We start from the raw sequence: 14,176 nt of genomic DNA, 5'->3' as shown, positions 1-14,176 counted from the left end.
ACTTAATACTTAATATTGTTAAATACTATTTAACTTTAAGTTCAATTTAAAATTAAATCTAAAAAACAAATATTACCTTAAAACTTATTTGAAAAGTGTTTTTAAAAATAGTTTCATGTTATAAGGGATAAAAAGTAATTTCTTTTTTTTTAATTTAAATCATGGCAACTTTCTTATTGGAAACAATTTTTTAATATTTTATTATAAAAATAGATTATTTTTAGAGAAATTATCAACTATTTTAAGTGTTTTTTTATAGTGTTAGAAGAAATAATTGAAAATATAAAGAATACTTTATAAACTTTTATATTATACATGGATGCATAATGTCTTTATAGAGAATAAATTAAGAAAACTATTTTCGGTGTTTGAGTTTTCAAACATAATTTTACTCTTAAAAATAATTAATAACTTTAAAAATATCTTAAAAACTATTTTTGTGAACCAATTTTGAACACGTTTCTAAACAAATCCTTAAATATCTAAATTTAACTAATGATAATTTTTTTTCTAATCCTCATTTCTTTTACAATTTTTTTTTTTTCATCTTTGACTATGGTCTATGAAAGTTGAACTTCTTAGTGTTCTTGGTTTTTTTTTTTTCCTTAATTTTTTGGTATTAGCATGGATTAGTGGTTTCATCTCCTCAATCTTGTAACTTCCTTTTCTTTCCTTAGACTTTATTTATTTATTTTTTCTAAAGGAGGTTATGATTTTGGAAAAATATTCCCTTACCTAGGGACATTGCATTTGTATGACCACGTTTGGAGGCTAAAACAAATCGAACACTATCCTCAAAGCCTAAAAACTAAACCAAAAATTACATAAAATTACACAATCCCCTATAAATTGCATGAGTTGATAATCTCCTATATCCTAATTTTCTATGAACCAAAGATTCTCATTGTGGATTAAAGAACCACCAACCATGTTATTTTGTTTATTAATAGATGCATAAACAAGTCAACACAAATAGTTCATGTACCTTACCCATATATTCATAAGAGTTTTATAGAACCTACCTAAGTTCTCATAAGAAGCCGCCCTCACTTCCATTCTTATATAGACAAATCCATCAAGTGCATCCTACAAATAAACACCCGGCCCACCCATAAGGGATATGGTATTCATTAAAAATATATATTAATCCTCAATCATTACATAATATGCGCCATCCATATTATCTAATGGACTCACATATAAATGACAATGTATCTCATAGTTAACAAGAAACTTGTTATTAACCATATAAACCCACTCATTAGAATTTTCATTCATGTAAATTAAGTTACAATCACTCATGATTTTGTACTAAGCAAAACCTTATCTCCCTCATGTTTCTTCTATTAGCTTTCTATTTAGTGGTTTGGTTTAAGGATTGACCAAATTCAACTTTGACCTAATAAGATTTATGGATATGATCCTTGTCTTAAACATTTACAACACAATCTAGCTATCACAAAACATACATACAAATGATGTTGGTCTCATGCACAAAGAGATATTTTCTAAGAGGTTTCTAAGCCACTCAACCTAAAAACTAGCCTTCTCTAAGGTAATTAACTTACCTTCCATAGTGACTAAGGTAAGTTTATTTTGAAGACTTTCAAGACATATTTACTAATAGATTTCATCTCATCTAAATCCAATATCTAGTTGGCATCATTGTATCTTTGTAGTATATCAAGAAATCCATTATAGCACAAATGATAATCAATGGAGCATTTCAGGTACTTAAGTACTCTATAAATAACGTTTCAATGGTCTTTGATAGGGCTTTGAGTGAACCAACTCAATCTATGCACTATATAAGCAATGCTAGTTTGATCTAGTTAGTTAAGTGCATTAGGCAACCTATAATTTGAGTATACTTCGGCTAGGATACATTATATTATTTATTTTTCTTCAACCTACAACTAGAATTATTAGGAATTGACACTGATTTACAATAGTGTTTAAACTTATTTATGATTTTCTTAACATGGTGTTCTCATGTGAGTTTAATCCTATTAAATGTTCTAATTATTTTCATTCCTCCAGTTATCTTTGTCTCTCATAGGTCTTTCATATTAAATTTAGGCTCTTGGAATCTTTTAGTTTCACATACGACCTTTAGGCTAGTCCTAAAAATTAACATATTATCTACATATAAGCATATGATGACATATGTTTTCTTCCCAATTTTGCTATAAATATATTTTTCAATATCATTAATGAAAAATCCATTAGATACCAACACATAGTTGATTTTGTTTTGTTAATGTTTAGGTAATTGTTTTAATCCATATAAGGATTTGACTAACTTACACACCTTTTGCTCCTCTTTAGGGAATAGACAACCATCTGTTAGTCCATATAGATTTCCTCTTTCAACTCCTATTTAAGAATGGAGTCTACACATTCATATAGTAAATCCCCATGTTATAACTAGAAGCTAGAGCTCCCAATAATTTAATGGAGGAAATCCTAGTCAATCCTAGTCACAAGCGCAAAAGTATAAAAGTAATTTACATATTCCCTTTGTTTATATCCTTTGGTCACCAACCTTATCCTTTTCCCCCTATTAACCTATTTGATTTTAATATCTTTTCAAATATCCATGTTTACTACTTAAAAAAACATATTTTAGATAGTAATTTTTCATGACTTTTACATATTTTGAATAGTAATTATATATAATATATTCAATTAACATATAGTTCCCCTCGCAATGATTACTAACCCTTTTTTTGTGAGTTGTGGAATGATTTCAAAGTGTGAATGATGAATTTAATTGATTATGGAAGAAAGAAGATTGAAAAGTGTTGAAAAGGAAAAAAAATGTGAGATTCACAGTCATGTGAAATTTGGCACAAGCATGCTAAATGAGCCAGAAGAGTGACAGTTGTAGGTAAGTTGAATAATGGATTTTGCATGAACAAGCAAAATTTTGCACATACATGCCAATTGGTTCAAAGAGTACTTCAATGTTGCAACTAACCAACTTTAGTTTTTGCATGTTCATGCGGAAATGCCAGTATTCATGCAAATTTGATAATTTAGGTGCCAAATCTTAGATTTTTGAATTTGGAAGATTCCAAAAGGCTAATGAGATGTTGTTAGTGTCTACTTGACCTTGGTCCACTTGTCAACTTCTTTATAAGTTCATCATCTGCTAGGAAAGTGTCGAAGTCACTCCAAAAGTTTATTTTTCCCTAGCTCATTTACTTATTCTTAACTCAATTTCAAAGTGTTCATTAGAATTGCATCTAATTGTTATTTGGATTTGATTTTCCTTATTAGTTTTCATAAGGAAAGATCATTTTAAAGAAGCTAGCATTCTTTGTTTCCATTTTAGTGTTCATTTCCATTAGGTCATTCTCAAAATTAATCGGGAGGCACTTGTATGTTGCACTATTTTTAGCATATCCAATGGACATCACATCAAAACTTTTAAGACTTAAAAGGGTATTTAGTAAATAAAATTAATAACTTAATTTAAATTATTAAGTAGATTAAGCATGTTTGGTAACTTAATATCATAACTTAAAGTAAAAAATAACTTTTAAGTATTAAGTTAAAATAATTAATTTTTTTTTAATCTCAAATCTCTTTTGTCTCATTTGTCCATGTTTATTGAGAGTATGTTTTATAAACATGACTTTACACTCACAACTTATTTTTTACAGTAAATATTTTTATAGTTATGTTATGAATCTATTATACATTAAATATGAATGTTTAACAAATAAATTTATTCATTTGGATCAGTAAAAGAATAAATATTAGTTAAAATTAATGAGGATAAATATATCAATTTAATGATTTAGAATAAATTTTAAGCTAATTTTATCAAACAACCTTAATACTTGAAGTAAAAATTAGGAAATAAGTTTTAAATTAACAACTTATGAATAATTTAATTTAAAGTTAATTTAAATCATTAAGTAATAAATATTAAGTTTTACTAAATGTTCACTTAACTTTTCTTAGGATTAGAAAAAACAACATTCTCAAGACACCCCCATACTTTGAGGTATGCTAGGTTAGGGCATAGCCTTTCTGTAGCTCATATGGTGTTGTATTTTTTTTTCTTTTTCTTTTTTGTATCTTATTTTGAATGTGATATGTAGAGATGATAACTTTCTCTCACAAGTTCAAGGGTCCTCCTAAACTTACTAATATTGCATATATCATATTTAAGGTCTTATTCTTCTTTTCCATGACAATTTGATTCAAGGGAGTGACAGAGGGTTATCTCATGAATGATCGTATGATCTTCACAAAAGTTGTTGATCATACTTTCCTCCTCTATCTATTACATTCTTAGCCTCTTATTAATTTATTAGTTGGTTTCTATTTTAATTTTATATTTTATGAAAGCTTCTTTGATTTTTATCTTTGTTCCTTAAAAGATATACTTTTGTATATATTGAATAATAATCTATAAAGATTATACAAGATCTTTTATCAGCTTTACTCATTGTATTATTAAAGTCTCCTAGGTCATTGTGAATAAGACTCTAGTTTTGATTGGTTTTTTTTTATTTATTTATTATTATCTTGCAATTTTTCTTAGTGATTTTAAATTCTACATAATTTTCACATTTTTCATACTTTTCTAATAAAATTTTATGTATTAACTTAATATCTACCTTTTAAATTCTATATGTAAGAATAATTTATATGTCCTAATATATCATGTCACAAATAACAAGAGGTAATAAAAGAAGCAAAAGAACTAAAAGTAATCTTATTAATAACTTAAAAAATGTTTGACATGAACAAGCCTTGATTATAATAACCTTCGTTATATATACATCAAATCTTTGGCAGACTCAAACATGATCTTGACCATAATTACCTTCCAAAGTAAGAAAATATACACTAAGCTAGAAAGCAAGTTTGACATATGAAGAATGTCATTGAAAGCAACCTCTTTGCCTAAAGTTAGTTTGGGAAGCACCTTTTCTTTGTCAATCATGTGAAAGAAGAGCTTCTAATCACCTATGGATGCCTCTTCTTCACCTTTCCCTATTATAGTGTAGGGGGTAAATGCACTCTAATTGCAATAAATATGTTTGATAACCTCAAAATCTACCACTCAATTGTTGAATGGGTTATCTTCGTGTTTGATAGTGTGAAAATAACCTACTTAAGACTCAACTCCTTTATGACGTATTTAACCAATTTAAATGTCAAAATAATTTGTTTACAATACAATCTATTTATGACCTTTTTAATCCATAAAAATTCATTAATTTTATATTTTTAAAATTATAAAAATATTTTTTTGCTATAAATATCATATAGTTAAAAAATTAAATAATTAAGTAAAAAAAATTCTATATTTCATTATAAAGATTAAAAATATTCTATAGCTAAAACATTAAACAAAATAATAAAAAATATAAATTTAAAATTTTAATAGATTTTCTATATTCTAACCATATTATAATTAAAATCAAATACACTATTTCTTACCTTAACACGACACAAACTCAATTCATTGCCACCTCTACTCTTGATAGGGCTTTGGCCTCTACTCCTTAAAGAATACGACAATCTCTCTCTCAATTTTAGGAGCATTTTCTTTGCTTCTCGTCAAGGAAGGCTTCATTTGATCGTTGACCAGATCGTTCAAAGAGGCGGCCTAATGGAAGATTTGGGTCCGCTGTTATCGCATGGGTAGTTGGGAAGATGGTGCAGAAAAGGGGCCGTTCCTTGAGGTGGCGGATTTTGCATTTTTTAATTAGGACTACCTACATGTCATTATGTTTATATTTGAATACCCATTTCAAGCACATGGGTGAGAGTCCCCATGTGAACCTAACAACATCCCAACAAAACAATGGCTTTGTTTGGCTACATCCAGAAACATGTGGGGAAGTGGAACTTCATCAGAAAGCTGGGATTTTCCTGGGAAATTTCAGAAAACTGATGCCATCACCTAGAGAAAACTGAGAAGTCTAGTGCAAAGTTTTTGCCGGTAGTTTAAGCCCAGTCGGGAATACAAGGATTCCTCCTCCAACAGTAAAAATTGCATAATGAAATGATTGGTTTCCCGAGAAATCACAATCCGGAAAAGAATTTGAAAGAAATAATTAAGAAATACAAGGCCCAACAGTCCATGACTGGTATGATATCAGAGGTCACAATGCATATAATTTTAGAGTAGAGATTGCAGCTCAGGAGCAAGAATATGAGAAGAAAATTTTGAAGTTAAAAAATGATTGAAGTCCAACTCTGAATCTCTTCCATTTCAATAAGTTACAATCCAAACCAACATTCAACCACACCCAAAAGGCAAAGTTTTCAAAGATATGATGAAGCATTACTATGCAACTCTGGGGTAAGTATTTCTACTCCAGATCCAACGTGTCCACAGCCATTTTTTGATATGAATGTATTATTAACGAGATACAGAACATATTGTCTGAAACATCTGAAATATTGCAGCATCCATTTAAGCAGCAGGCTGAGAATTTTCAGCTTCTTGCTGTTGTTTCCACTGCTCTGGGGTCAGAGCTTTCTTTATCGACAGAGCATGGATTTGTTTCAACTCCTCTTGCAGTGCAGCATTCACCATCCGATGCCTCTCCAGCAACCTCTTCCCTTCAAACTGTTCTGACACAATTTCAATTGCAAAGCTTGCACCACACCTGCTCACCACATGCACTTCAATCGTGTTAAGGAACTGAGAGAGAAGCTTAAAGATATTTCTTAAGCTCAAAGTGAATCTGTTTAAAAGAAGAAACTTACCCACCAGATGTATCAATCACTTCCTGAAACACAAAAAAACTAAGAATATTAATCCATATGAGAATCAAATTTATGGCACTCAGAGAATATGAAAAGGAGAAGGGAGTTATTGAGAATGCCTGTGGATGCAGAAATGAAAATTTTATACTAAAAGCAGTGAATAATCATAAATTGCAAACGATAGAAGACAAAAAGGCAAAAAGGCCTGAAATCGTGTGTATGAACAAAACCAAACACTTTCCAAAAAAAATATTACTACTCTTTCCCATTCCCAAGACAAAGGAGGCCATTTTAACCACAGGCAGGTCATGCAACTTGGGCCACTTATAATTTTCCACACTGAACCTTGGGCAGCATTGTAAAACTCTTCAATTCAATGCTCCTCACATCAAATTTCAGTGCAGGATGGTTCAATAAGAACCACCCATAATTGTAACTAGCAATAGTAAAAGGAACTAAAACAGAAACTATTAGTGGAGGCATAAAAAAGGAGAAAAAATCTGAGATTAATCATGATAGAACTTTGGAGGAAGAATAGGATGACCTTGGACATCTGTCAGCACCTTGACTCAAACAATGTGGCACCAAGGCCTCATGGGGTGGCGCCTTGCAACCATGAGTGTCTATCAAGGCAGGCAACATAGTAACTGAGGCTTACGAGGGATCATGTGGAGCCTTGGTGGTGGCTTGAGGTACAACATACGTTGCTAGAACTTGGGGCAGCACACAGCACGCGGGCTACCACGGCGATGCGCCTCGACAAGGCTATAATTCAAGTGTGAAATTTTGGGTTGTCAGTATTTTTCTTTTTCCAAGTAGAATTTTGATTTTTTATTTTTAGAAAAATCATCATGTTTCCCATGATGTCTCCTTCAAGCACTTTGGAAATGGCCTATAATGCTCTTTAGGAAGAGGGGTGCATGTCTCAAAGGAGGTGATAGTGGCATGAGCTAAGCCACCCCAAAGGCACAACATAAGGGGCCTCAGACATGAGCAAGGTAGATGAATGAGCCTTGCTAGCACACATTGGTGAAATGCCATGATGTGTCATGCAACCTATTGGCACAATGACATGGGGCACGACTATGGCACATGGATGAGCATGGTTGCCTCGGTTTAGAAGGATCAATTAGGTTGGGGCACACAAGGACTAACATAAAACCACGAGACATGAGCTAAAAGAGGGCTTAGCACCAAGGCAAGTTGGAAGCATCTGGGCCAAGAGAGCACATGAGCTGTTTAGATAGACAAGCAACAAACTGGACACACAAGGGGTTGACTAGACACTTGAGTAGGTTGATGCTCATGTTGTGAGCTTAAAAACAAGCATCGGTTGACACTAACACATGGAGGTTCTTTTGCATCAGGACAAGCTTAAGCAAGGGCCTGTTAACAAGGGCTTGACATGCGATTGGTCGACATGTGAGCTAAGGTAGGTAGGAAAACACTTGACACGAGCCAAGCCAACCTCCCCAATAAGCACTAGGTGGTAAGCATATGTGCATGCAAGTAATTCCTAACATGGTAACATGGGTTGTTGAGCTTGAGGACATGTGACATATATTAAGAGGCAAACATTGCATGTTGCAAACAAGTGGCAGCAGTAGAGGGGCTTTGAATCAGTTCAATGGCTGAAGCAGGGAGATGGGTGAAAACATTTCAAATTGAAATTTGAGTTTGAATTTGAACTCAAAAATGTTGTTCCTCTATATGTGGAAAGTTGTTAGTTGATAAAACCTATAAATATGTGTGCCCACAAACCATTTAAAGCATGAACTCACCAAGAGAGAGTGTGAGAGTCTTACTTGAGAGAAGGCTAAGTGTTCTCGTGAACTTTGTGTAGAAGTAACACAAGTTGGGGAAGAGTTTCCTATAACATTGTGTTAGCTTGGCCCTTTTTTTTTTTGCTTGTTGCAATTTTGTGTGGGTGAACATTGGCTAGCTAAGAGGACTTATAACTGCTGCAAAACGAGAAAAACTTGTGGAGGAAAGTCGTGCTTGTGACAACATCCAACAATGCATTGGCCTAAGACTTCCCCATGAAAATTAAATTATATTAATTAACATATATAGTCTTTTTTTCTTTTTCACTATATCACGGAGCTATGAATATCTAAACCAATATAATGCCAAGTTATTAAAATTGAACTCATTGGTAAAAAGAATGTTATATTAAGAATACTAAAAATGAAGCAGATATCTCCAAAACAGGCCAAGTCACGCAGTTAAAGCAATTATCATAACAAAATTAAAATACCTACAACAGTTCAACTCTTCAGATCAAAAACCAAAACACAACATTATAGAAGACCTGGACAAGAAAAATCTGGTTAAAACCTACCTAACTCGGGGAACACAATACATTAAAAAATGACACTGAAGTTCAATTGCGGGACAAAAGAAGAAGAAGGTATAATCGACCTGATAAGAGAAGTTAAAAAGGATAAATGCATAGCAGCATCTGTAACAGGTTGCTCAGCATCAAAAGTACTCCAGACTTGACTCTGTCACTACCACTAAGCTATACTAAGTGAGAATAAAAAATATATAAAAAACTGAAAGGGAAAAGACATATTGGATGCTTATTCGTGGTCTGTGCAAAGTAGCCCAATCTAGAGATATTTATCAGATAAAACTGCAATCTGACCTCATACAAATGGATCAAGAAAAAAAAAATCCAAAAAGGAAACTTAGATAAGTCCTGTATACTCTCCAAACAGGATTCGAGGGTATGGATGATCTTATGTTTCCTCTCCTTCCTAATGATCTAGCAAACCACCACCAGGAAAAATTTTCAACTAAACCAGATATATCCCCTCCATGCTGCCATGATCCATCAACTTATTTTTTACCTTCCTGATTCAACAGAATCTAACCACAAATGAGAGCAAACCCAAAAAGAGCCATCAAGTAAAAGGGCGTTTCACTCTTCCCTGACTCAGTTCATAGTTAAACTTGTTCAGAATTGCCACTTCCTCAATCTCGGTCAATCAACTGTTACAACTCTGTGCAATGTGATGTCTATAGACAAAAAGCTTCAGCGAGAAAATTCAATTCTTCTTAGATGAGAAGTATAAAATCAATGGATAAAATTGATACAAAAATCAGCCACATGGTCAGTTGCCAACATCAATGCACTCATTACCAAACATCAAATTAATCTCATTTTACTTCACAAAAACTAATTTTCCCAATCCTTTTCAACCCAAATCATATTCTCATATACAAGAAGCGAAACCCTAATAGAAACTGAAGTTATGAACATTAAAATTTCATCTATGAAAAACCCAGATTCATTCCACCGCGGTCAACTATCTACTTACCTCAGTGGCAAGATTACCTCTGTTTGGCTACCAGAAAACGAGGGAAAACTTGGACTAAAAACAAATAGCATATATTTTTTTCTCCTGGTGTTTCTAAGAAACCAAACAGAGGGCATAGGAAAATGAAAAGAAAGATAAAAGGATAGAGTATTACCAGATGAGAAGGGTTCATTACAGAGGTCAATGAAGATTCCACGTCTTCCTTTGTCACTCCCATCCTCTCTCTCTCCTTTCTCCCCCAACACCCTTTTCTCTTATTTCTGTGGTGCTTATGTTCTTGGAACTATATTTCTATCATGTCGGTTTTGTCAAGGAGGAAAATGTAGGGATATGTCAGCCATATATCCGATATATCGTGCATCGGAGAAGTAGAAACGATATTTTGTGGAGAAAAATCGCTGAAAATGGGCAAAAAACAGCCGATATATCGGCATCAGGCGATTTATCTCCGATTTAATGGAAAAAGGGTCTAAAAGGAAGAAAATCACCGATATTTCGGCCGATCAATGCGCTACAGTGCTTCTGCTACAGTAAGCTCTCAAAAATGAAAAAGGCCTCTTTTTTGTGCCGCCGAGAGGATTCGAACCCAATCAAAAAGGTGCTCAACTTTTGAGACCACCAGGACAAGCTTGTTCTTCGATAAAGTATTGCACTAAAAATATATATTCAAAGCTATCAAGTAAAGAAAATCTTAAAAGAAAATTTTAGAGAGAAAATTAATTATAATTATTTTATAATTAAATACAAAAATCTCTTTTAATTTATTACCAAAAATATAAAAATTATCATAATAATTTTTTTCATAATGTTTTTAATATCATTAATAAATTAATTAAATATTAAAAAATTGTACATATATCATAATTTATTTTATATCATTCAATACAATTGAATTAAATGAGTCATAATTTTAATATTAATATATATTTTTAAGTTAGACATATTTTAATCAAATATCATAATATTATTATGAAATAATATTTGATGTAATTTAATAATAAATGTATACTTATAAAATTCATATTTTTATCGATGCATACGATATTATTATCAAATATGATAAATCATATTATATATATATCAAATTCTTTAATAAAACAACTTTAAAATATTTATTATACTTCTAATTACATTTTTATAAAGTTTTTCTTGTATTTTTATAAATTTTGATCAATTTTAGGCTTATCAATATTTTTTTCCAAAATATTCGTCTATCTCCGATATATTCATAAAATCGAAGTACCGATATATCCGTGATTACCGATATTTTTATCATTGGTTTTTATTCATTCTTTATTTTATTTTTATTTTTATTAATATTAGTGTGAATTTTTTTTTTTTCGATTTCCTTTTTTGCTTTCTTTCTAATGTTTGGTTCCTTGTTCCTGTAATGGAAAAATTAAAAATAAATTATTTTGTTCCATTAAACTATTTTTTCCCAATATTTCACAATTATAATTTCAACAAGTGGTCTTTAATTTTAAATTTTTTTATACCTATAATAATTTATCTCTTTATAAATTAAGTTGTGATTGATTTACTTATTAAAAAGAAATTAAAATTTTATTTATCCTTCGTAGAAATTGAAATTAATTTATCTTTTTGTCGAGCCAAACCCTACATAAATTAAGTTATGATTGATTTATTTATTAAAAAAATTTACAATCTTTCTCATCCCTCATTGAATTTGAAATTAATTTATCTTCTTACATATAATATTAGGATCCAATTGAAGTAGCAAAAGGTTTTGTGAATATTGAAAAAACATAACCCGAGAATTAGTATCATGTGTGTATAACTCAAGTCCTTTAGTTTTACACGCAAGTCTCATTCGATTGTACTACTGTAGACCCCCTGTTTTAAACCAAGTGTATTGGTTCAATGATATGATTTTTATCATTATTACCTCATTTTATTATTTTGATAAGTTGAAGCAAGGTGGCATTTCAAGAGGGATCCGGGAGTGGAATTCAGTGAGGAGTGGGGGGGACCCCTTTCTGCAAAGAGAACAGCTTCATAGACACGGCAAGAGACGTGGGCAGCCAGGGGAGTGGTTGCAAGCCCATGCTTGCTGATGTGATGAACAGGAAATGGGGGGTTGGCTTGCTGAAGAAGACACCAACAGAGGGTCTGGAAAGGAAAAAGAGGGGGAAACAAAGTAAGCTATACGGGGTATTCCTTAGGAGGAAGCTAGAGGAGTTTCCTTCCAGGAGGTGGTGCCTTTGCTGTCACGCAGAGGAAAGTCTCCAGATTCCTAGGTACGTTTTATTCTCTGTTGATTGGTTTGGGCATCAAAGACTACTGATTTGTTTTGCTAAGGTTGTTTGTGTATATATATGCTCTGTTTATTTTTTCTTTGGCTCCCTGGGTTTTCCCTGCAAATATTTGACGCATGGCTTCATTCATGAACTTGATATGGATAAAAGAAAACATGCTTCTGTCCCTTGTTTATGATACCTGCCCCTAGCTTCTTTGATTACCCATAAAATAGAGCTAGGTTCATATTATATCTCCATGTTTTGCTTCCTCTCTTTATCACTTTGTTTCTTGTTGATTGGGGCTCCGGGGCATGCTTGTTTTTGCTCGCCTGCTGAGAAGCTACTTGAGCCAGTTTGTAGTTACACCAGGTTTTGATGAGCATGACATGAGGCGCTGATTTCTTCCAACCGAGAACGTGGTGACCAGCTATCCGTTTGACAACCCAATGACCCATGAGGCCACTAATTCCTACAGTTTCTATACGCTATCCTCGTTCATCCTTGGTCCTCAAGATTACCCCACTTTTAAAAGCAACTTATTCCTACCAAGATGCCTCGACAAAGACTCTCTTGCTTCAGCTGGTGAACGATGCACTTACCCTTATAAAGCAAGTGGACTGTGGCATTTTCAATGCACTGGATGTCTTGCATGAATGGGGTCATTCATCCACCTCCCATCCTCTCAAGGGTCTTCACGCCCATCAGCACATCACTTACCTCATCGCTTCCACCTTTGCATGGCCATATCCTACCCATCCCATGCTCATTCCCAACACCATAGTCAAGCCCTCTTACATCCTCATACCCATTGTCGTCCACTATACCCATCAAGATACCCCGCTAAACCCATCTCTTCCCATCTTGGCATGGCCATGCATGGCCACATTGTACCCATTCCATGCATGCCGCATGCATGTATATACTCATCCCACCAACACCGCAACTCTCGAGATTGTTAGGGTTAGAAAATGGAACCTGGTAACGAAGTAAAGGATGACATACTTCTTCCCCTCGATGCAAAAAGTGGAGATTCTTCTCTTATATCCAGAACCGTGTCAAAGGAAGAGGATGCAGAACAAGTAGTATCTCAGGAGGCCCCCCACTCGAATGACAGCCAGTTCACTAAATTGGATGAGCTTCTAACATAGACCCAGCTGTACTTAGAGTTTATATTAAAAAAAAAAATGGATTCCATCGTATTTAATCGTGTGGAGGAGAAAGGGAGTGAAATTGTTAAAGTAAAAAAAGAGGGGTGCCAAGAGAGCAGTTGCAGCCATGCTAATATCTTGTGGTTGATGGTGGGGCCCAGATGTAAATTCATGATGTACACGTTGCAAGACTTTGCTTTATTTTTCCTTGGGCTGCTAGGATGGTCAAACATCATTTGAAAAATTCCCACATTGGCCACCTCTAAGTGTGGTCACTTTGGCATATGGCCCAGTAGGCTTTTGACTTTTTATTTATCTTCTTATTATTTTAACAATTTTCCTAACTCTAGGTCTCCAAAATTCCATTCATGATTCCATTTCTCAAATACTTTTTAAAGCTTTCATTTTAGAATAGTCTTCCGGAATTCCCATTTCCGTATTTATTTATTTAATCCTTATTCTTTTTATTATTATTATTTTATTTATTTATTTTTTAAAAAATTCTATTTTTGAGTAATTCTTAAAATTCCGATTCCCAAATTTAATTTTCAATCTAAAAAAATTCTACTATTCACGTTCATTCGTTTAAATATTATTTTCGTTATTATTATCATTATTTTCATTTATTTATTTGTTTATTTCCTTTAAAAATTCCAATAATTAAAGTTCAATTTTTCAAAATTCCATTTTTCAAATTTAATTTTTC

General features: G+C 32.7%; 1 protein-coding gene across 1 annotated transcript; it reads right to left on the bottom strand.

The window, feature by feature from the left end:
* Positions 1-6,212: 6,212 nt before the first annotated feature.
* Positions 6,213-10,357, bottom strand: LOC100245396 (protein BOLA2). Its single transcript, XM_002282693.4, has 3 exons — positions 10,219-10,357; positions 6,742-6,860; positions 6,213-6,641 (listed from the first exon to the last, which is right to left on the bottom strand). The coding sequence occupies exons 1-3, from the start codon at positions 10,279-10,281 to the stop codon at positions 6,446-6,448; spliced, it is 378 nt and encodes a 125-aa protein (XP_002282729.1). The 5' UTR covers positions 10,282-10,357; the 3' UTR covers positions 6,213-6,445.
* Between the last annotated feature and the right edge of the window lie 3,819 nt (positions 10,358-14,176).

This window comes from Vitis vinifera, chromosome 4, assembly GCF_030704535.1.
Source record: "Vitis vinifera cultivar Pinot Noir 40024 chromosome 4, ASM3070453v1".
NCBI lineage: Eukaryota > Viridiplantae > Streptophyta > Magnoliopsida > Vitales > Vitaceae > Vitis > Vitis vinifera.
Note: the sequence above shows the minus strand (reverse complement) of the source record. Positions and strands in the feature narration are given on the sequence as shown.

Bases quoted from the DNA above. Each gene is read 5' to 3' on its own strand.
- LOC100245396 (XM_002282693.4), bottom strand. From the start codon at position 10,281: ATGGGAGTGACAAAGGAAGACGTGGAATCTTCATTGACCTCTGTAATG. The intron at 6,861-10,218 runs GTAATACTCTAT...CTGCATCCACAG, and splicing joins TAATGAACCCTTCTCATCTG to GCATTCTCAATAACTCCCTT. The intron at 6,642-6,741 runs GTAAGTTTCTTC...TGTGGTGAGCAG, and splicing joins GTGATTGATACATCTGGTGG to GTGTGGTGCAAGCTTTGCAA.